This window comes from Carassius gibelio, chromosome B14, assembly GCF_023724105.1.
Source record: "Carassius gibelio isolate Cgi1373 ecotype wild population from Czech Republic chromosome B14, carGib1.2-hapl.c, whole genome shotgun sequence".
NCBI lineage: Eukaryota > Metazoa > Chordata > Actinopteri > Cypriniformes > Cyprinidae > Carassius > Carassius gibelio.
In genome coordinates, this window is record NC_068409.1 from 14,733,582 (window position 1) to 14,758,635 (window position 25,054).

Consider the following 25,054-nt stretch of genomic DNA (forward strand, 5'->3'; position numbering starts at 1 on the left):
TGCATGTGAAATGACTTCCTGCAATTTTTGTGATATCAGTGTTGCAATAGAGATGTTGAAAGACTTGTGACAAAAATAATTCAACTTTTTCACCACTATCAAGCCAACAACAGATTGGTGGGTTTTTATCACATTACAATAATTATTTTAATAAAAATGACAAACACATTAACAGCGAAACTAGACTGCAACAAAACAGCTCAGCTCTGTGATAAACAGGGCATGACTGTATTCACTATGTCAATATGTGGGATGAGGCTGGATATTATTGGCTAGTCTGCGTCACTCTCTTGCACTGTTTTTCTTCTCCAGCTCAGCCACGCTTCATTCAGACGACACACAGACACCCTGAAGGGGCCAAACGTCACCCTCATGGGGAACCAGAAGAATCCCTGGATCTCTGCTCTGATCTTGGTGGGTCTTCTACATAAAGTTAGTGGACTACCAAATACCCAGGTAAGATGTTAATTACTAATACAGTTTTTAGTCTTTAAAATATGCTACTTTGGTAATACTGGATCGCTCATTTGGATAAAACTTTAAACCAGGAATAAAGAACAAGGGAATCAGGATAATAATGCAAATTCTTATTTATTTAAAGTAAACGCATTGCTGGTTATTAAAGCAATAGACTGAGTAAACAACATCAGAATATTTGTGTGTTACATTGAAGCTTAAAAGTGAATACTGGAACACTGATCTTATACAATCTCTGTGCTAAAGTATGGTTTTAACATGGATGCTATAAGGATGTTGAGGTTATAGCCCATAAATCAGTGTGATTTGATCGTGCGCACTGTTTTCTCCATGCAGCAGCAGGTGCAGTGAGTTGCCACAGTAACCGAGGCAGAAAATAATTAAATAAATTGAGGGAAAATATAAGAATCATGTTTAGTTCTTAAGTCCAGGGTTATAGATAGTAAAATAACTGAATGTTTTGTAACGGTTCTTTTTTTTTTTTTTTGGTTTGTTTGTTTTTTAAGCACTTCAAATACCAAACAGCAAAAGTCAAATAAGGGTAAACATTTACTTTACCCGGTCAGGGTATTTTAACTCCACTACTACAGCTTCAAGGTGATTTGACCCTAAACATGTCTATTCCGGGAAACAGAATTATTATATGGTAGTAAGAATTAAGATTACATGATATTACAGTTGTTTTACTCACTTAGTAGTCATATCCAGTTTTCTTGAAAATTAACTGGTTCAGTGATAAAGAGTGTGCCTGGGGTTTCACAGTTTTAAAGTGAGAATACAAAGGTCACTGCAATGTTTAAATAATTCAAAATTTAAGTTCGGAAGAACTTTTTATATTTTTGAAAAAAGTATCTTATGCTTGCCAAGAATGCTTATCTGATTAAAAATACTGGTAATATTGTATAATATATTTTCAAATTTTCTATAGTATATCTTTCTATAGTATATTTTTTTGTCTCAGGTCTGTAACCCAGCTGTCAGTGACACTATACACAACTATGGTTTGAAAACCCTAAATGGGACCCAGTACATCCCATTCTCCAATTATGCTGGAAAGCATGTCCTCATTGTCAATGTGGCCACCTACTGAGGACTCACCTTCCAGTATCTGGGTAAGTGTGCACATTATTTCACTTAGTATGTTCAAACATTACTCATGTTTGCAAATTCATGTGTGCTGCAAATATATACTCTAGACCTCATGACAACAAAGCTTGACGAGCAAATATGAAACTTGTTCATGATAACTGTACTGACTATGAGTTTTATATGCGATTTAGAATTGAATGCACTGCAACAGGAGTTACGAGATGTTGGATTCGCAATCTTCGGGTTTCCATGCAACCAATTCGGGATGCAAGAGCCTGGAAAAAATAATGAAATTCTTTCTGCATTAAAGTGAGTTCATGTCACTCTTTGAAAATAGAGATGTTTAATAGTGGTGATGAAACCAGAGTTATTGTTTACTAAAACTATTAAACTATTTAATCGTTGTTGTTTTTTTTTAATAAGATGTAATTAGATGGAAGGCATCCTAAAGATAAATGACTCAACAAGTATTCGAAGACACAGTCTTTAAGGAAAAAAGACTGAAGGTTTCTTTAACCTTGAGGTTACTGGCCATCACTCATGAGCCAAAACTACCTGAGCATCAGACAGTGTGCGATTAGCTTGTCTTTCTCATCCATCATCCCCTTTAAATTACTGCACATATCATATATCTTGAACCTAAAGGCTCTTGTCTGGAGTGATATCTGAAGCCACTTCTCTGGCCATGACTCTCTAAAGTCTCCATTTGTTTTCCTTATAGACAGACCCATGATGAAACAGATTTCTCCTTGTCTTCACAGGTATGTCCGTCCAGGCAATGGATTTGTTCCAAATTTCCAGTTATTTGAGAAGGTGGATGTGAATGGAGTCGATGAACACGCTCTTTTCAAATTTTTAAAGGTTGGTCATTGCTAAATAATGCATTTTTTTTTAATCTGAAATTGCCTGCAACATGTTTTGCAAGGAAAGCCTATTTAAAAACAAAAAACAAAAAAAAAGTTTAAATGAAGTTAAATTCAAGTTAAACCAGTTTACCCATTTCGGAATAGGCTACATAGAGGCCCAAAAAAGCATTAAGATATCATGTCAATTAATACAATAGAAAATATAAAATATCAAACCAAAAAAAAAGAAAAAAAGATTAGCTATTGTTTTATCTTAGCTTGTACTTATGTTTACTTTTTGAAGTTATATGCAAAAAAAAATAATTAATAATAATAAAGAAATACTGATTATTTAAGTACATTATACAAGAAAATTATACTTCAGTCTTTTTACTTTATAATACTTATTCAATTACATGTTAATTCTATACTTATTGTAAATTTTGTAAAACTTATTGTAAAAACACAAATGTGACCCTGGACCACAAAACCAATCTTAAGTGTGAATTTTTTGCAATTGATATGTATACTTCATCCGAAAGCTGAATTAATAAGCTTTCCATTGATGTGGTTTATTTGGATAATATTTTGCCGGGATACAACGATTTGAAAATCTGGAATCTATGTGTGCAAAAAAAAATCTAAATAATGAGAAAATCACATTTAAAGTTGTTCAAATGAATTCTTACCAATGCATTTTACTAATCAAAAATTAAGCTTTTGATTTATGTACGTTAGGAAATTTACTAAATATCTTCATGGAACATGATCTCTCCTAATGACTTTTGGCATAAAGGAAAAATCGATAATTATGACCATACAATGTTTTTTTGGCTATTGCTAAAAATATACTGACTGGTTTTGTGGTCCAGAGTCACAAATACTTGGGGATTACTTTTCTCTGTCTGAGATCTGTTGCTTCAAGTAAACTGCAATGTTAAAGGTTCTTCATGGAATCATCAGTGCCAGTGAAGAGTGAAGAAGGCTCTTTCTCTTTCAGAATGCCTGCCCACCGGTGGGAGACAGCTTCGGTAACCCCACCAACAGATTGTTTTGGGAACCTCTCAAAATCAACGACATCAAGTGGAACTTTGAGAAGTTTCTGGTGGGTCCAGACGGCAGACCTGTGATGAGGTGGTTTCCCAGAGTGAACGTATCTGAAGTTAGGGAAGACATCTTGAAATACTTCAAGCTTGTTCAAACGGCCGATTAACTTTAAATCACTAGATACTTTTTCTCTCTCTCCAGCATTAAATGTGTTCAAATAGTCAAAACAGGGTTTCTGCAGGTTTTATGAAGAGAACTTTATGACCCTTTTAAAAGCAGTAAAGAAAATATAAGGAATAAATTAAAGGAAAAGCAATATGTTAATATGTTCTCTGAATCTTAATCTCTAGGGAAGCTCGGTTTTTCCAGTTTTCCCGTTCAGATGTCTTAAGATATGTACAGAAAAGCAAAAAGATAAATCGATTGGCTTAGAAAAATCAAGTTTTCAAGATATGTGTTGTTATTTGATGTGTCTTGATTTAAGGCTGTTTAGATATTTGTATTGGGAAAAAAATAGTGAGGAATATGATATTTTTTCTCTCAAGTGCATACATTTAATGCTATTATTTAATGAATTTAAGACCTTTCTACTCCGATTTAAAGCCTTAATTTGTGGACGGGCGAAGTAAGACTTTTTAAGACCCGCAGAAACCCTGTAATAGCAAGATTACATGTGTTACGAGTTAAAAAATGTAAACCTTTGTGAATTGGATTATTGTTACAAGAATTTGAACAGTATGAAGTTGAAGTATAAGGATTCCTAGACTGCTCCTTCTAGAGGCTGTCAATGGGTGTGTTTGGAGACTGGCATGTTGATGACGGGAAGGCTTGAAAACAGACCCTCTGTGGTGCCTGACCTGAGCTCGAGGGCCAGCGGGCAGCTCTTTAGTGCATTCAGGCTGCCCTGCTGTTGCTTTTCGATCATGTCACATCTCCTAAACAATCCTTTGAACTTGCTGCAGCCTCTGTGGACATTCAGTAAATAAAGAGTGAAATGCAAGAAACGAAATGTTTTCTTCTGGTTATTACATGTCAGGGTGATATGGTGATGCAATTTGTAGTTTAACTCTCACACAAAAACATTTGGAGGTTTAGACAGTTCTAATATGTTTATTATACTAATCAATTACAAAAGTTTCACATGAGGTCTGCTTTCACCCACTGAAAAAAAAAAAAAGAAATCATTCCAAACAGCACAAAACTGCCAACCAGTAATTGATGGGAACAAGAGAATAAATCTCACATCTCAGAGTGCAATCCAGCTCAAAGACATTTCAACTTGAAAAAACAAATCATAACTCGTTCTGTTCATTAAATCCAACCACATATTCATAAAATAAATGGCTGTCTATTTTTTTTGTACATCTACATGACAAATATCACACCATTTGAAAGCAAATGAGTTGCTCGCCATTGGGAATCTTTTGTGAGCATATACAAACCTTTTTGCGTTTGGTTCAAAGCATTGGTCAGTGAGGTTGGAGACATTGCACACATGATGGCAGATGGCCGTGAAAACAGATGATTCTTACCCTGTTCCAAACATATTACAATGTTTTTAAGTGCTACACTGGACCCATTGTAATCAGCCATTTGGTGATTTCCACCTCATGTTCAGAATTTACACAAAAAAAAAGAGACCAATGAAAGTGGGCTGCACTAATGTGATGGATTAACTTATTTATTCTGGCCCACTTCCTGTGGTTGTGCATGTGCACAAACTCACATCCTACAGTCTTCCAGTAGCTACAATATGTAAAGGGAGACACGAAACAATACACTCAAGACAACATCACTTAAGACAATAAACCACACTCAGCTGTCAAATCAATAGATATAAATAACTTATCACTTCCATATGCACATAAGGAATAATGTTTTTGAACACTGAAACTTGAAAAATATTAAGCAAAACTACTGTGATACTTCTGTCGTCCAGATGAAAGCCCTCCTCAATAGATTATCATTTCAATTACAATCACATGAATCTGAAGGATCAACAAGCCATTGAAGCGCTTAATAAAGTAATCCCAGAACGTAATCGAACAGATGGAAAGGTTAACAGGTGTCATATATGGCTTCAATAAACAGTGGCGCAGACGCTCAACAGTATGTGACCTCTCCCATCATCTCAACCACAGCCAGTGAAGGAATCATCAATCAGTTCAGTCACATTCTACTGTTAGCCATTTTCAAGACAATCCACCTATAGAGTTAATATTTTTAGATACACATTTTCACTAATTGCACATACAAATGTCTGTCAGTCTTGATCAGTACCAAAACACTAAATGTCATGTTTTCAGGCAGCTATCATTTAATTAAGCAGTGGAGATTTAACTCTATAGGTAGATTGTTATAAAAATAACGTTCAATCATATTAACCATTAAATAACTGACTTCAATTACTGCATAGAATTATATAAAGCAGATAATTTAAACTTGAACACTCATAAAAAGGTAAAATAATAAATGTGTATATTCTTAATTTGCCAGAACAGTGTTTCACAAACAGGATTATAAGATGTAAGTATATAAACAATATTTTCTTTAAGTGGTGTGTGTGTGTGTGTGTGTGTGTGTGTGTGTGCATGTGTATATATATATATACACACACAAAAAACAAATAAACAAAAAAAACAATAGTTCACGCCATGCCAACTAAAAATAAACTGCATCATGCTACTAGCCGGGAGTCATTCCAGGAGAGAGAATTTGTGGTTAGTGCTTTCCGGGGTCTATGTTCTGACGCTCCCTTTTCCCAAATCCAGTTGCTCCCATTTCTGTCAACAAAAAAGAAATTAAGTTAAGAATCCTCATTTTTCAAAACATTCTTTCCATTTCTTTCAGAGAAAATATTGAGGTGTGTTCTGAACATAAATGTCTTCCGTTTTATCACTGCATAGAGAAGAGTGGCTTTTGAAGAATTTAACACTTTTCTTCAACAAGGTTGCATTGAATTGACCAACTTTTAAATTGTCACAAACTATTTTTATTTCACATTAATGCTGTTCTTTTCAACTTTCAAAAGAGCACTAAACAGCACATTTAAATGATTTCAGAAGGATCATGTGACACTGAAGCCTGGGGTAATGGAAGCAGAAAATTAATCTTTGCCATCACAAGAATAAATTACATTTTAAAATGTAAAGTGTTCAGAAATTTGTATATTTAACTGAAATCAATTAACATTTAACTAAACCCAGGTCTTGATATTGCTATTGAAAGACAATATTAAATGGATCATATTGCGGAGTAAACAAAGAATATTCAGCAGGATAAAATTAATGACATGATTTGAGGTGATGCATCTGACAAAAGTGTAAAAGCTGAGTTATGATACCACAAACAAAATATTGGTAGTGTGTATATAAAACACTATGGAAAGCTGCCTTCTCACTTTAGCAGAGATGATGTTTCAGAGGTGGAAAATGACTAGATTACGTCAACAAACTTTTTCATCTTCAGAATAACTGTACATTAATAAATTATGCACAATGGAAAGCAAATTGCGTAAATTTTTATGTCTGTTGATGATACAGATAACCAGACAGACCCAAAATGAAACTAAACTTCATAGGCCTTGTACAATCATTGTGAAATTTTAAACTATGGCCATTTCATGTTTCGTCTGTCATGGTTCTCACTCATCTGAACTGCCTCCAGTGGAATGCTTGAAATATCACTGGGTCAGACTGACAAAATGAATCCTCAGGATGAATCTAATAAATACCTGCAGTGTCTGGAGGGGGTCTCGCTGTGTCTGCTTGTCCTCTGGAACCACGTGGTTGTGGGAAGGATGACTGCCAGGGAAAACCCTGAACAAACACACACGAAAGAAGAAATCATTATACATAGAGAACAACGGTTTCAATCTCTGTCCACTTCTGCACACTGTACCTCATGAAAAAAACGAATCATAATAGCCACACATGTCTTTTTCACACCACATGTGGTTAACCACTTGAAAGTGCTGGAATGACACTCTTGTGTCTGTTCCAGGATGTAACGAAAGCAAAAATCGGCCAAAAAAAAAAACAGGAATTTCACTCACTATCAAACTAACCTCCTCTGACATAAAACCAAAAAAGACAACAACTGTGTTCCAGTAAGTGCATAACTAGGACCTGAACCTTAACTAGAGGTGCACTGGTACTTCAGTATCAGTAAGTTGATTTAAACAAATACCAAAATGCACTTCTTTACACTGCACTTAAAATACTTCAAAATAATAATGAAATGACATGAAAAATAAACGTATTAATTGTGCAGTATACAGCCTGGTTTCTGTAAAGTTATTAACACTTAAAAGCTCTATTTATTTATTCTTTAGTACTAAGTGTTTACTTGAATTATTTCTCAAATAAACATTGTTTTAAGTTTTTCAATTATTCGTATAATTTAGTTTGTTAATATTTGACATTAATATTAAACTGAGGGTGCTTTTGTTGTTTTGTCTGTTAAGAACCGTGAAATTGTACTACTGTTGTTATCGCATACTTACGGGGTTGACAGGCTGGAAATCCCTGCCGGGTGCTGTACTGATGTTGGGCATCCTGGGCGGAAAGTGTATGGGCCACCCATCGAGACCTGGATGGCCCACATGTACAAACGGCCCACAGTATGGAGGGCTTATCGGGCCATTGGCCGAGCCAGAAGTGGGATCAGACGTCCTCCTTTCCTGTTGCCCCTCCAAAACATTGAAAAACAAAATCTAAATAAGATCCAGTTGTCTTTCCATTTAGCGATTCTACCCGATTTGTTGACTGTGATCTGTATTAATAACAATATTAGAGCTTCTACCACAAGGTGGTGCCAACGTAGCACATTTACCTGCTTATGTTGCATCTGCAGTCTCTCTAGTTTACACCTCTCTGAACGCTCTCTCTGACACTCATTCTGAGCTTGATGAAGCTGAGAAACAGAGATACTGAATTCAGGACTCGCATAAGATTCTTTCGTTTCTCCTTATTAACCAACTGGGCATTTCTCTGGAGTCATTTCATTGGTTAGAGCTGACAGTCTAAGGGTCCGTGTAAATACTGACCTGATTCGTCAGATTGGTCAGTTGACCCTGCAGCCTTTCCACCTGCCGCCTCAGGTCTTCTTTCTCTTCGTTCATCCTCTCTCTGTCACTCCTTTCTTTCCGGAAATCCTCTTCAAAGATTTTTACCTGAAAACATTGCATGTGATGAGGATGTAAATCTACAAGATCTCTGCAGCCATCGGTGCATTTCAGCAGACTGTAAGGCAGAGAGAAGCTATCAAACCTCAAGCAAACTGTATGACTCATGGAACCTTAACACACTCATTTCTTACAAAGCATTTTTGATAAATGAGGTAAAATGTCTACAGAATCAATTCATGTAGAGTTTAAATGAGTGAAACCTCAACTCCTAGAAAACCTCTGACAAAATCTGACGCAATGAGAAAACTCAAGCATTCTGAGGAGCACATTTACTATTTTGGCTCATCTGACCACAGAAGAGCACTGTGCCATGTCAGAGTATACTGTGACCACAGTAATCGGACACTTGAGTTGTATGAATGTTAATGCGTTCAATGATAAAGTATAATATTTCAACTGGTACCAAAGTGATCAGGTCCCCACTAATTCCAATGAAATTTGACAAGAAGAATGTTGCTTTTAACATTTAACATTTATCTAAATGTTGATAAATGTTAAATGTTAAAAGCAACATGAACATTATCAACATAAGTCTTCAAGTGTTTGTACCTGCTCCTTCAATACAGCTATCTGTGTGTGCAGCTCCTGCTGTCTCAGGTTGGCCACACCTTCTCCCAGGTTCATGCCTGGCTGAGTGGAAGAAGGAGAGTGGAGGTTCAAAGCTTCCTCTAATGCCTGTAAAAGAGACAATACAATCAGAACTGACGTTTGCTTAAGCAAAAACATAAAGCAGCACAAAATTAATAAGAAATGTTTCTTAAGCACCAAATCTGAAAATCAGAGTGATTTCTGAAGGACCGTGTGACATTGAAGCCTGGAGTAAAGACTGCTGAGAATTCAGCTTTTGCCAACACAGGAATTAATAACAAACCCGATCCAAAAAAGTTGGGAAACGGTACAAATTGGAAGTAAAAAAATGAATGGAATAATTTACAAATCTCATAAACTTATATTTTACTCACAATAGAATATAGATAACATATCAAATGTCGAAAGTGAGACATTTTGAAATGTCATGCCAAATATTGGCTCATTTTGGATTTCATGAGAGCTACACATTCCAAAAAAGTTGGGACAGGTAGCAATAAGAGGCCAGAAAAGTTAAATGTACATATAAGGAACAGCTGGAGGACCAATTTTCAACTTATTTGGTCAATTGGCAACATGATTGGGTATAAAATAAGCCTCTCAAAGTGGCAGTGTCTCTCAGAAGTCAAGATGGACAGAGGATCACCAGTTCCCCCAATAATGCGGCGAGAAATAGTGGAGCAATATCAGAAAGGAGTTTGTCAGAGAAAAACTGTAAAGCGTTTGAAGTTATCATCATCTACAGTGCATAATATCATCCAAAGATTCAGAGAATCTGGAACAATCTCTATGTGTAAGGCCCTTAAGACGGCACTGCATCACATACAGGAATGATACTGTAATTGAAATCAGAACATGGGCTCAGGAATACTTCCAGAAAACATTGTCGGTGAACACAATCCACCGTGCCATTCGCTTTTGCTGGCTAAAACTCTATTTGTTAAAAAAAGAAGCCAAATCTAAACATGGTCCAGAAGCGCAGGCATTTTCTCTGGGCCAAGGCTCATTAAAAATGTAATGTGGCAAAGTGGAAAACTGTTTTGTAGTCAGACAATCTTTGATTTGAAGTTCTTTCTGGAAAACTGGGACACCATGTCATCCGGACTAAAGAGGACAAGGACAACCCAAGTTGTTATCAGCGATCAGATCAGAAGTCTGCATCTCTAATGGTATGGGGTTGCATGAGTGTGTGTGGCATGGGCAGCTTACACATCTGGAAAGGCACCATCAATGCTGAAAGATATATACAAGTTCTAGAACAACATATGCTCCCATCCAGATGTCATCTCTTTCAGAGAAGACCTCGCATTTTCCAACATGACAATGCCAGACCACATACTGCATCAATTACAACATCATGGCCGTGTAGAAGAAGGATCTGGGTACTAAAATAGCCAGCATGCAGTCCAGATCTTTCACCCACAGAAAACATTTGGCTCATCATAAAGAGGAAGATGTGACAAAGAAGACCTAAGACAGTTGAGCAACTAGAAGCCTGTATTAGACAAGAATGGGACAACATTCATATTCCTAAACTTGAGCAACTTGTCTCCTCAGTCCCCAGACGTTTGCAGACTGTTACAAAAAGAAGAGGGCATTCCACACAGTGGTAAACATGGCCTTGTCCCAACATTTTTGAGATGTGTTGATGCCATGAAATCTAAAATCAACTTATTTTTCCCATAAAATGACATATTTTCTCTGTTTAAACATTTGGTATGTCATCTATGTTGTATTCTGAATAAAATATTGAAATTTGAAACTTCCACATCATTGCATTCTGTTTTTATTCACAATTTTGTACAGTGTCCCAACTTTTTTGGAATGGGGTTTGTATACTATTAACACACAAACACAGACAGACACACACACACAGTATATACATATACATATAAATGTATATATGTGTGTGTGAGAATATAAAAGTTATTTTAATTTGTAATATTTCATAATTAATGTATTTCTTCTATGTTTCTTGTACAAATGCCATAAGGCTTTAGATTAGTGCCTGTCATACTAAGGACAATGGATGGTGAAAATGTTTTCATTGAGATAGCTAGGAAGTGTATGTGCATTAGTAAGTTTGTGTGCTTCACTGACCCTATTGAGCCGCTGGATCTCTTTCTCCTGGTATTCTCTTTGTTTAGTAATTGGAAGCAACTGGTCCTGCAGGTAACGCACCTTTTGTTTCAACTCACATGTTTCTGAGGTGAGGCACTCTTTCTCACCCTATGACAACATAAGAAATACACTTGTTAACCACTGGACTAAGAAATACACTTGTTAACACAGTCACTTGATCATACATCTAGACTTTATGCAGTCAGTGTTAGGGACATTTATTTTCTGACACTAGTGAGGGACTGTCTTTTAAAACATTTTACTATAAATGTCACTTTTCTGGTTAAATACCTAAATAACCCATGTCTTTGATTAATCAGGTGAAAAGTGCAAGTTCATTTCTTGTATTGTAATTACAAAAAAAGTCTATCAACACACACTATAGTCAAAATTGCTGGGTGCTCAGGGATGTTTTAATTTTCATCTGCAACTTGCTTTCTGTATTGATGTTTTACAAAATGGAAATGATCACATGACTTTAAATACACAACATCTTCAAATAAGAATATGCATGGTATGTGCTGGGGAAAACAACTCATAATGGCAAGCAAGCACCTGTCAAAGCACCTGACACATGCCAGTCTGCCCACATGAGACTCATGTGACCTTTAAAGCATGTAATATAAAAACCTGTGGTCAACATTTTTTTAATTTCAATATCATTCAAATGCATTTTAATGACTATTTTAATGACATTTTGATGTGCGTACTGCCTCTCCTGTTGAACATCTGTGGTCTGCTTTGGGGGTGAGTATCACTGACAAAACCTTAGTAATGCTGTCCATAACTCATAAATAAACTAAAAACCATGAGAGCATTGAGATGTAAAGATAAGTAGGCTGTGGATGTGAAAATGAAACCAGTCGTCACATGACACAGTCTATGACACTTCATAAATTTCTTTACAATTTAACACCATATCATCAGCAATGGTTCTATTCAGGGCAAAATCAACAGCATTATAATTACAATATCTGACACTCAATAAATGTATAAATTTATCTGTGGCATGCTTGAATGTCCCTTCCGGGACTGATAGGAAACTATTCCTGTATACTAAGAATGTCATATGGTCAGCTAGAGGGAATGACTGGTGCTTCCCAAGAGAAAACTGAAAGCACTGAATGACTACTTGAAGCCTTTATCGAGCTCCACAGAGGTGCTAATACCAGTCAAATGTTTCATAAAGAGTAAGAAAATGTAAATGATTAAACAAAAATCAAATAAAGAAAGACTTACACAGGAAAAGACTGTCTGACAAAAATTTAAAGCTTTTTTGTTCCATTTAGGGGCAAGTTTATTTGGTTTAAACCACAACAACAGACTACTATAAATATGTGTGTGTGTGTGTGTGTTTGTGTGTGTCAAGCATGTATGCAGTGATAAGATGAAAATTAGTAGACTTTTTACAATCAGAATTTCTCTCCACCTGTAAGTAATAAAGATTGGCTGTGGGTGTGCTGTGTGCGGTTGAGACCAGGGTGTACCTGCACATTGTCGATCTTAGACTTGGCGAGGAGGAGTTTTTTGTCATAATCTCTTTGTCTCAGTTCTCGTTCTGCTTCGAGCTCAAGCACAGCCTTTTGGGAGTCAGTGAGCCGCTGCCTTAGGTCTGTGATCTACAAAGGAGGGTAGAAGTCATAAACTGATGAAGGCTCACCTGACAGTGTGTTTTTGTAAATTGGTTTCAGATACATTGGTTAACAGTCCATACTATCACAAAATCAAAGACCATCAGTTACAAAACAGCCCTGAATGGGCAAAAATTTTATATATTGCAGTATGCTTTAATCTGCATGCCCGAGTGTGCATTTATCAGAAGTTTGACAAGGGGCTGTAATCTGTTCTATAGTTGTGTGGTGCATCTTATGGTAGAAAGAATGATAAAAAATAATAAACCGCAAAAAATGAAATCAAAGCAATAAGAATAACAAAATGGAACTGTTTTTGTTCCACTGCTCTGAGTTTAACACGAACCCCCCATGACGACAGAGGATGCGTGTAGAGAAACAGCCCCGGTATGCTTTTTCAGACCGAGCAGATGCGGAGATGCAACAGGCATCACCATCTCTGGGCCGTGAGATCACGCAGCTGTGCAACCTTGGCCAGCCCCTACGGCGAGCCACAACAGGAAGACAGTGGGTACGGGCGAGGTGAGGGAAATTCTGCCAGAGGTGTGACAGGAGGGGCCTGTGGTCTGGTGTGCAATACTGTGACACACACACACACACACAGAATTGCTTTCCATTCCTTTGCCCCAACAGCGTTTCCACCGCCACCCAAATGCAGTAACAGGGCCAGTCAGCAGCCTTCAAGTTACACAGGAATTTTATGTGATGATTCATATGCTTCGATCTCCCACCATTCACACACTGGCTGGTCGGACTCATTAAGCAATTGTTGTTTCTTAGTAAAGTGATTCATGTTTCTTAATGCGTTTCTTTTTTTTTAACTATCATTAAGCTGAGCTACAATGATTAGTTAGAAGGCCCACTGGAACATATTTATAAAGCACTTATATACGTGTATATGTTGACATGTACCTTCTGCTCAAACTGTGTCTTCATTGAATTCCACTGAATGTCCCACTGTTTGTTCACCTCTAGTACCTGAGAAAGGTCAAAGGCAAGAGTTGACACATCAGAGTCAAATGGGAAACTATGTCAGCAGGAAAGCAAGCATAAAGAAAGCAGGGGACCTCCAGAAAATTCTTACATCTTTCCTCTGTTTCTCCAGAAGCTTGATCTTTTTCTCATACACCTCCGGATCACAAGTTTTAGATGGTGTTTTTTCCACAGCTTTACCAGACTGTAAATGTAAAAAAAATAATTAATTTTTTTAAGAGTAAGATTTAGTCTTACAAACTGAAATTTTGACAAGAAAAGAATCTAAAATATTACTTAATGGAAAATGTAATATTTTCCATTCTTCATTCCTCTAAATGAATGTATTTAAATATATATATATATATATATATATATATATATATATATATATATATATATATATATATATATATATATATATATATATATATATATATATATATATATATATATATATATATATATAAAATGAAGTGAAATTTGTTAATAATTACCAAATCTACATCCATCCTATATCTTTTTAGGGAAACTGAAACTCAGTTTGAATGGTCTTCCCAATTAAAAACCATAAATTATCTCTGCTAGACTGAAAACTGTTCACATGTACATGTAATCAATCAAAGCATTAGGTCATGACCAACCCACTAGAATTTTCCCATCATACTACAATACAGCAGTCTTTAGGTTGAGTCAGAACGTAACACAATGACCGTACGTATTGTTCTTCAATATTTAGTCATACTGTGAAAAAAAAACCCACAAATGAGGAACTTAAACAGAAAGACCATTGAGGAAGAGCAGTATTCAGAGCCAAGGTGGTATTCCCAAAACTAATCGAAGTGGCAAAAGTGACTAAATAAGAAGCTTCTCAATTTAGAAACCGGGGACCAATTTACACATTAGTTCTTTTTTCTTCTTCTAAGAACTCCCACTGAAAGAGCTAACAAAACAAAAAAGCAACCAGACCGCAACTTCACTGGTCTGAAAGGGAATTTAAAGACAAAAAAACCCAACACAAATTTAGAACAGCACCAGGAATTCTATGGTGATGTCACCTGCGATAAAGAGGTTCATGGAAAAGAAAAAAGAAAGAAAGTGCACACCTGCTGAGTCACGGTCATTTCCACCTTAGTTTTGACTATCTCTTCTTTCACTGGCTCCTCCTTTGGACTCGGCTGCTCAATAGCTGCTGCCTGGGCTCCTCCGCTGACTTGCTCCTTCAGTTTCAAATTCTCCTGCCTGTCCAGAGCACACAGAACCAAACTCAAAACTGGAAACAGGATTCTCTATCTGACACAGTCAGAGAACAAGCCTCAGATGGAAAGACCCCTCAGTTCCAGCACAGCAGGAAATACTGTGGCCCCTTACGATATTTTCACAGTTTACTCACACTGATTCCTCTCACAGATTCACAGCGGGCTTTTTTGCTTTTAGTTGTTCCATGAGTAAATAAAAGATGAGAATATAAGAAAAATGTACAAATTACCTCAGCTGTTCCAGATCTCGGTTACGGTAATGGAGGTCCTCCTCCATTTTTTTCCTAAGCTCGCTGTTTTCCTGTCTTAGCTGTTCACAGAGTGTCTAGAGATAAGAGCGAATTAAATTCTCAGTAAATCAAACCTTGATTAATTCACATAACACGACTCACAGCCAATCCAGAGGCCCAAAAGGTGTCACAAGCTCAGCCCTCTCACCTGCAGGAGAGATGTTCTCTGTTCGTTCTTCTGGACCTTGGATGATAAGTGGTGGAATTCCACAGCCATGCGGCCCAGGTGAGCCATCAGCTGGTTGGGATTTGACTCTTCAGCAAATACACTAAAAGAACTCTCCAGTCGCCGGAGTTGACTCGCCAGCTCCATGTTCTCCTGTGGCAGGTGCATCCCTCCAGTCTGCATTATAAAGCAGAATTTACCCAAACGTTCTTCCCAAAAACACCCTAACATATAATAACAATCATTAGGGATCAAGTGGCACCTTTACTGTCAATATCTAGACTTCATCTTCCCCAATACACAAGAAAAGCACTGCGAAACCATAAACTGAAAGTGAAAAAAACCCTTAAATACCTCTATTTATACATTTCCAGTTTTGCAAATTTGTGTACAGAAGTTTTTGTAAACCTAACCAAAGAGGTATTCCATAAACTTATACACATGCATGAGTTTTTCAGTCTATCTGCATACTAACTAAATCCTGGAGTTTCCCTCTGAGTCATCGAAGGAACAGCCTCATACAGATACGTTGATTCATTACAATGAATATATCCTTGACAAGGAAGAAAACAGCTGAGCAACTACAGTGACTGGAATGTGTCACACATGACTTGCACGCGTAGCACAAAATGACAGAATACGGAATGTTCGAAACGGAGCAACAATCCAGCAAAATACACACCAAGTTCACACACGTGCAGTTGAGTGACTGTAGCAGCCCAGGATTTCCTAACATCCCTAAAACTCACCGTCTGGGTTTCCGAAACCGTCTTCTCTTCCATATTCACCACTTCAAACTCAGACGAACTTTCCTGTAAATACAAGAATTCACAGCATTACAACACTTGCTCTGACTGTCACACAGAACATCAACTGGTAAATAATTTACCCTTCACAGATGAGGAAAATGACAAGTAAAACTAGAAGTTCCATTCAGATTTGTAAAGCATGTTGCGAAAAAATTTTCACGATTAACACAGCTATGATGGAAATTAGGAATATATCATAACACGTGCATTGCGATAAACACACACAATATTAAGTAATGAAGGATATTTCACTGTTCAGGTCGAAACTACTTAACCAGCAATTCACCTAACTGGCATATATAATCCAAGTGTGGGATTTTCACAATAAAGGGATAATGGAAATCCAACTAGTTATAACATGTCAGTTATACAGTATGAATTTATAAAGGATATGTTCCTATTTTGACTTCACATGGGATTCAAATTAACTGCAATTCGCAAAACTGAAAGTTATATTACTATGTGCGATAACATCATTGACTTAAAATTTGGATGGTATCATATTTATAGCATGCTTCCAAACGTTTCAGTAGAAGTGCTTACAGTTGCCTCTGGTCGTAAAGTATTTCCAGTTAAACAATCCCGAGATTCTTGTCTTTCTGTTGTAGGATGAGCGTGATGTTTTCCATGACCTAAAGAAAGCCACAGTCACATGAGATCTGGGTTAAGAAGAGGTCTCTTTGGTTCACAGACTTCACTCCATCAGAAAAATGATATAACTCTACCTTGTCTATCTGTCTGAACAGGGGCGCCCATGCACAGACTGGAGGCAAAGCTGGTCGTGGACGACTTCAGCGCTTCGTTATCCCTCACCAGCTCCTCCACCTTCTTCCGAAGCTTTGCTGCCTCTGTCTGAGACTCCTCTAACAGGTCTCCTACCAGTCACGAGAAAACAATGAGACAATGACAAAAAGCAGCTGCTCTGACATAATTGTATGTCAAAAAGCTGAAAATCCAGAATAGCTTCATTTCTGAACCAACGTCCAAATTAGCAACACAAGATTCCAGTGATCTAATGAGTTTGATGCACAGACTGAGCAACACACAAGGCATTTAACTATTACATAACCTCATCTTAGACACTTACAGTTGGTGAAATTGAAAATATAAAGTGATTTATCTATATTCTTCCCAGGTGGTTCATATTGACCAAACCAGCCGGATCAATCAGGTTCTTTATGCTCAAAGGCATTAAAAATAGCTGGCAGTTTAGGATCTCTCACCTAAACTCTTCAGCCCTTTCATTCTCTCCCTCAAAACGGTGTTTTCCTCTAGCAGCTGTCTGTAGCTGAGGCTGCTGGCCTCGTCTTTCACCTGGCAATCGCTCCCACCAGGGTCATAGATGCGATATGGGCCTTTTCCCTCCATCTGTCACCCCCGTCACTTACCAAACATGCTTCCCTGTACTAAAACAAAGAAATCAGGTGGTCATTCATATGTGTGTACTGTACAGACAGGTTAAACAAAAACTCTCAGATAAGCACTGTAACATGAACTGACGGCATTGAAGTGCGTAAAAATTGTCAATTTGCAATTCAAAGAGAAGCATTTGAATAATGGCATCTTGGGGATTTCTCTTTACCTATTTCAAGACATAATGATTTGAATGCACATCTTTGATATCATAACTAAATGTGTCATAGCAGTCATTAAGATATTCTAAAACAGCTTATGGTTTTCCCATCAGCATTTAATAAATCAGTCAACCGAGACCAGCATAAATCCTCACTTCCATATAACCATGACAAGTGACATTTAACGTTACATGAAGTGACAGGTCAAACCAGCAGCCAGACACCAGACAATATCTCGTATCCTAGAAAGACAATATCTCAAAAACAAAGAATCGTGAAAAACACAGCCACCTACCTTCACAGCAACTGTAAACCCAACTAAATCTAAAGCTAAACCCTTTCACTTTCCTTTCCATGAAAAGACCTGTTTAATCAGCTCTGGTAGTGTCAACATCACGCTAATAGATGATCTTAGACTACAGGAAACCTTATCTAGATGATCATGTTTATTTCTGATCCCCTCCAAGCTCTTAATCAACAGCTCTCGAATTACTTCACTTAACAATACGACCTCAAACAGAAACAGTATGGAAACCATGAGCTTTTATTAATGAGCCGAAACCCCCTAACGTTGCCCACACAAGATCAAACCCAACGTATTTTGTATTCTAAATAAATGACTCACTTTCAAAACAAATATGATGCTATTAGCTTAGCATCCGGCTAACAGCAGGTGATGTGTTTACCACGCTAGCAGACAAAGCTTTCACGCTAGCTCTCCCTAAAGCCACAAACAGCACCTAAATACACTCAATAATGTCCTAAGAGGGGAAAAAACAAACCGGTCGCACGATAACATTTATACATACCTGTTTTTGACCCCTAGTTCTTTGTTTTTAATGAAACGAGGAGCGCTTTCTGTATCTTGACGGAGACGCGTCTTTGATCGGCCGGAGGTTTGCGGAAGTGGTTCGCGGCGCGAGCTGGGAAATTCCGCAGATGTAAACAGAGCCGCGTTCGCTCTAGTGATGGGAAGTCCGATTCCTTTCCGCGAATCGGTTTATTCAAACGGTTCGTTAGATGCAACACAAATGAAGTGATTCTTTCATGTAAGAGCGTAATTGCGCCATCAAGTGGTCCCTTAATACACGAACTGAAACGTTCAAATAAAGACACTGTATATTTTGTCATGTAATACACGTTTTTCTATATTTTTATATATAAAAAATAAATAATAATAATAATAATAATAAGGGTGTTTATTGTATTTCCTGTTTCCAGTTCAGCTTGTTGCAGCCCGTGTTTACTTGTAAAACATCCAGCCATTTAGAACACAAATATAATTTGCTTTAACAACACTAAAAGCCAAAGGTTTTGTATGCTTTATTGAACTGTAGCTTATTAACACATTTTATTAAGATCTGTCTTATTCAGGCCTCAAATATATTACCAGTCCTTTAATATCTCTCAAATTAGTTACAGTACAACGCACTCCTCGGTTCGTGGATCATTACGAATCGATTCTCTTTACGAACCGCTTGGATCGATTCAGTGCAATTCGTGAAAGAATTGTTCTGGACCATTATCCGGTTCAAACGATTCATGATAAAGATTCGATTCGAAAGAACAATTCGTTCAAGAATCAGTCATCGTTCTTTCGATGGCACACGTTCGCAAATTAGTTAAATATATCGACTTAGTGGCTTTACTATTTTAGTGGTTTAGGCTGAGCTCATATAGGCTATAGAAAAAAAACTGACTTATCTTCAACATTTTATGATTAACTTTAAATGATTCGTTTAAATGATTCGCCTGCTTTCCATTTGATGTTACGTTTCTTTGCACTAGTTCTTGTATCTAATGTCATATTTCTAAAACGTTCGTGATTAACATAAAGCAAAAAAAAAAAAAAAAAAAAAAAAAAAAAAATATATATATATATATATATATATATATATATATATATATATATATATATATATATATATGTGTGTGTGTGTGTGTGTGTGTGTGTTAAGTGATTGGTAGTAGTATATAATATATAAAATATTTCAGATTTATATTTAATAATAATTTTTTTTAAATTTAATTTACATATTTACAGTAGGCCCACTTATTACAGTGATAATTCACTTGGTGCCAAATAAAGTTAGACACACACAATGGAACCGACACGCAAAATCCACTTTATCATAAAATGTATTTTCATTGACAAGAATAAGCATCTAATTGTATCTCTGTGTTATTATTATTTTTTACCCACATATGAAGTATACAGGGTGTAAATGAATAACTGTGCATTCATTAAGCAACCTAATGGTGATTCAGATGTCTGTCATACTTACTCATTCTGGTGTGAGTTATCTCGAAAACGTTAATCAGTACTGCAGGAAACTAAATTGGTTGTCTCAGCTGTTCTAAACCCCAGTAGCTATTCTGAAAATAAAAAAATTAAAAATAAAATAAAAAGTACTCAGTAGTAAATGCTATACTATAGTTCTATAGCCTACTCAACTCATTCTATAATATTTATTCAATCTGAGTATGCAAATTAAAAGGCTGTTCATACATGATGAAATTAAGAAATTAAAAAATGAGATTTTGAATTGGGTAACAGAAGAGTTGTCGTTATTGGGCAATTCTGGAAGTTAAACCATTATATGAAAATTACATATTTTCAACATGCTTAGCATAATCAATACACTAAGTTTGGTATGTATGATGTATGACGCACAGTACATATTTAAATTTGAGAAATATGAGAGTTTTAGAAATACTTTGAAAGTACAGTCATTGCAATTTGGAACATGCTTGGCATATTAGTTTTGTTTTTTTGTTTTTGCTTTTTTTGTCAAAATATTCCACGGTTTTCACATTACTGACAGGAAAAGCTGTCAGGAGTTGTGAATTTGTGGGAAAAAAATTCCATTATGAAGAGATGGTAGGTCTAATTAATTAAAGGAAATCTCTGGGTTTGTAATTTTCAGCATTTTTCCAATGATACCATTATTGAAAACAGAAACTGAAGCTCATTATGAAAGTAAACACATGGATGGATGAACGCGTTTTATGACCCTTGAGGTTAACTTCAGGAAAATTCATTAATCATCAGAATTCTAACAGTATTCTGGGTAAAAAAAAAAAAAAAACTACTAGTACGTCCCTTTATTCATTTAACCATATCCAATCTGTTTTATATTCACGTTCATTACATTTAATTTACAATCAGTGCAAAAAAAAAAAAAAAAAAAACCTTGCACATGCAATCCACAGAAAGTTTCAGAACAAAAGGATCACTCCAGCCAGATATAAACTTTTTGTCCTGTAATCCAAGTATGAGCTCAGTTTCCATCATTACAGCACCACAGAACAATAATATTCTTACAGGAAATTTAATGTGACTTTTACAACACATTTTTTCAGTATCATTGATAAGGCAGCCATCGCCATAATTCAAAATGATTATTCCTAACATCCTATTTGTAAATCTTATCCTGCTTTGAAAATAAATGGTGACATCTTGTGGAAACTAAAGATTAACTTCAAACTCGTACTAGATTCTGCCACATATGTGTGTGATCTAAATGTGTTTAATGATCAATTTATGTGGTTACCTATCAAAATTAATAATACAAAAAAATAAGAAAACTTGATTTATTTAAATAACGGTTGTATACAGTCAAGCAACTTAAAAACTTGTACAGCTGCATGTACAGTAAATAGTCTCCAAATTAGAGTGCATATATATATATATATATATATATATATATATATATATATATATATATATATATATATATATATATATATATATATATATATATATATATAATACACTCAAGGATAGTTGGAAAAAGGAATCGATTAAAAAGCTAAATATATTTTAGAAATTTACTTTACTCCAGTTCGAATGCACAACACATGCTTTTAGTAAACAATAGATAAGTAGGTGAATTTTCATAAAAATTCCTTTAAAATGTACTACAATCAACATCATAATCAAAAATAAATTCACCTTTGTCACAGCTTTTATGGAAACCCAAATTTACTGATATAATTTCCCATTTTTATCCAAGCTTTAAAAAAGAAACATCAATTTCTCTTTCTATTAGTAATACTAGAAAATAAAAATAAAAACATGGTACAATTACTCACCTACACATTATACTTGTGTCCGAGAGGCGTTTTTTAAGGAAACTGGTGGCAGTGGGGGAAGCGTTTGCTGTGTTTTTAAACATAAGGGGGAATTCCCACATAGTGAAAGGCCCTGATATTTTTTTTAGCTCAAAAGTGGGACCTGGTATGCATCCAGGAACTTGAGACTGCTTAGCTAAGTGTTACCAGACAACAGATATATTAGTGGAATAGTAAATAGCAGCATAGCATATTTTGACTGTTTACAATGCTATAAGTATATGTTGTAAAAAGGAGCAAAGGATTACTGCATCAAATTATTTATAGTTACTTCATAAATCAGCAGTTTAATGCCTTATACTGAGTTAGAGAATTGAAATACATCATCATGATCATCATACTGCATGCATTTGCCTCAAAACTGTCCCATAAATAAAGCTCAATGAAGAAGAAAGTTCATAAAACGAGTATAATTGCATTTGGGTTGTCTTTAAAACGTTTTTAAACCACAAAAAGTCATCACGGTTACATGCACAAAATGTGCACTGATAAAAAGCCTTACATTTCTTAAATGCAAAGCTGCATGCAGATTTGCAAACGCAACAAAAAGTACACTTAGAAATGCACTCATGTTGTTTAAGTTTTGTCTGCATAGTAACCTCTTGTTACCTCTGACATTAAACATCTCACAACGCCCCAGATAGTTCAGTTTTGTCTTGCTTTTGCATGTGCAACTGTTCACACACAGTCGAAAATATCATTATGAAAATGTATTTGATGTTTTGTTCTGAATTTAACAATGTTATTGCTATTGCAGACATCATCGATGGTGGATGGGATGTTGGTCTACTTGCAGGGGATTTCCTAGCCCCACAAGTTTTTTTCTTCTTTCCTCTTTTAACTAAAGATGGCCTGACAACAGCTGCGCTCACACAAAGACACGTCTGCACACACACACAAACAGATGCGTGTATGCACACATAGCTGCAGAAAAGAGTATAATGAATTAATGGTTTAAAGGTTGGTTTTTGAGATCGGAAGGCTGTTGCACGGAAAAAGATCCATTAATGCTACTACTCACACCCTGAAATCAGCAGATAACAATACTGTTGCTGTCTGCTATCTGGGAAACCTCTCTTGAAACTGGTGCGAAGCCCAAGAGAACAGAAAATGTGTTGAAATACAATTTTAAAAAAAAAACTTCGAAATGGCACATGATATGTAATTAAGGTGTGATGTGCATCAAGAAATCCAACAAAAGCAACGTATTCAGGGCAGGCACTTATATATGTATCAAGTCCTATGTTTTTTTACTTTCCATTTTTTTAAGTCCTTATGCTTTTATTTTTATCAACATCATACTGCATGATTTATCTTTAGAAAATTAAATGAAATCTACCGAGCATCAAAGATCACATTTACCATCTGCAGTTTATAACCAGATATTTCCTATTCAGAACAGAGTTGCATAGATTACAACAGGAGGGAATTTCCTTATGTGGCATCTGTCATGTAAATAAAGTTAATGACTGATCTGGGTGAATCAGCTATTCAGACCACTAATGAAAATAAGGACGTGAGAAACATCCTCTGCTGAAATAAATACTGGATGTTTAAGGCCAGTGGTATTTGATTTTTTGTGACTGAAAAATGGATCAAAGGGTAACGAAAATCATGTGAAAATGCTAATCATTAAATGCAACTAGTTATATAATAATCATGCAAAGATATAAAAAAGCAAAATAAATATGCTTAACTTTAAAAAAGTAGGAAGTGTTTGTCCTGTGCCTTCTGTTGTCGCTAGGAAATTAAATTGACACCTGTAATAAAAAAAAAAACTACACAGACTAAAAATATATATGACCCATTACATAAAAATATGATTTTATATAGGTGAGCATAAACACCAATTTGTGAATTATTGGCTGCTGAGATCATGAAAACATCATTAAATGCCTATTCCCATAATAATTATAACAACAACTATGATAGTGTCCACTATGTTTATTATAAGAACATGCTGCAGTTTTGTCGCCTGTTGTTTTAAATTCTCAAGAAAGCATGATTGATTGTGATTGGCTGTCAGTGTTTTTAAGCATTCATCAGCTGGAAAAAAAAAAATTATTCTGAAAGTGAGCAATCTTATCTTTCCTTCTGTGCTTTTATCATTATAGTTGTGGTGTGGACCCAAGTCTATCCTTTTAAAGGGGTCATATGATGCAGTTTTAAATTTTCCTTTCTCTATGGAGTGTTACAAGCTCTTGGTGCATAAAGAAGATCTGTAAAGTTGCAAAGACTAAGTCTCAAATCCAAAGAGATATTCTTCATAAAAGTTAAAGAGTCAACCACTCCAACCTAAAATGGCTCATTCTAACACGACCCACATGTCTATATCATGATGTGGGATGATTTGCATAACACTGCCCAAATTTTCACACAAAAAAAGAAGGCGTAACTTTTTTTGTAAAATAAAATCATGTCGTGGAGTCACTGTGTGTTTTGTTGTGAAAGCGAAACTACTTTGTTTGGCCTTCCAAAAGAGGACACAACTAGATATCAGTGGTTAAGTTGTATTTATAACACTGTTTCAGATAAGTTCAACCCAAATATTCAAAAATGTGCAGCGCATTTTACGCACAACGAGGACTGTTTCCTGAACCAGAAGCCTACAATGCTTCTATGCACAAAGGCTGTTTCTATAAAGTCGGGCAGTTCAAACTTTGCAAGGGCAGTCTGGGCATCGGACTCACAGCCTGTAAGTTCGTTTACATATTTAAAGAATTTGCCACTGATGATTCAAATGCGAGCTTTGAGCAGTGTAGTGTAGCACTTGTTGTTTGTTGTTTCCCCTTCTCACAAATGCAGACATGGTTTTATGTTTATGTAGCGCGATACAAAACGCGTAAAAACACAGTATAAGTCAT

General features: G+C 36.0%; 2 protein-coding genes across 4 annotated transcripts; one reads left to right on the top strand and one right to left on the bottom strand.

The window, feature by feature from the left end:
- Window positions 1-312: 312 nt before the first annotated feature.
- On the top strand, window positions 313-4,467 carry LOC127970945 (glutathione peroxidase 3-like). The gene is made up of 5 exons (XM_052573661.1): window positions 313-456; window positions 1,439-1,589; window positions 1,758-1,875; window positions 2,328-2,427; window positions 3,412-4,467. The coding sequence occupies exons 1-5, from the start codon at window positions 373-375 to the stop codon at window positions 3,622-3,624; spliced, it is 666 nt and encodes a 221-aa protein (XP_052429621.1). The 5' UTR covers window positions 313-372; the 3' UTR covers window positions 3,625-4,467.
- An 81-nt stretch (window positions 4,468-4,548) lies between these two features.
- Window positions 4,549-22,250, bottom strand: LOC127970942 (TNFAIP3-interacting protein 1). 3 transcript variants are annotated; one of them, XM_052573656.1, is made up of 19 exons: window positions 22,152-22,170; window positions 20,342-20,432; window positions 17,706-17,888; window positions 17,208-17,357; window positions 17,026-17,114; window positions 16,423-16,485; window positions 15,656-15,850; window positions 15,448-15,542; window positions 15,065-15,200; window positions 14,071-14,163; window positions 13,899-13,964; window positions 12,843-12,974; window positions 11,335-11,463; window positions 9,196-9,321; window positions 8,506-8,631; window positions 8,291-8,372; window positions 7,963-8,150; window positions 7,192-7,276; window positions 4,549-6,241 (listed from the first exon to the last, which is right to left on the bottom strand). In XM_052573656.1, exons 3-19 carry the CDS (start codon window positions 17,848-17,850, stop codon window positions 6,180-6,182), a joined length of 1,962 nt encoding a protein of 653 aa, XP_052429616.1. In that variant the 5' UTR covers window positions 17,851-17,888; window positions 20,342-20,432; window positions 22,152-22,170; the 3' UTR covers window positions 4,549-6,179. The 3 variants fall into 3 exon arrangements, with proteins under 3 accessions (XP_052429616.1, XP_052429615.1, XP_052429617.1); XM_052573655.1 differs by lacking the exon at window positions 20,342-20,432 and having other exon boundaries at window positions 22,152-22,250; XM_052573657.1 differs by lacking the exons at window positions 20,342-20,432; window positions 22,152-22,170 and adding an exon at window positions 18,866-19,031 and having other exon boundaries at window positions 7,963-8,148; window positions 8,292-8,372.
- Window positions 22,251-25,054: the final 2,804 nt, after the last annotated feature.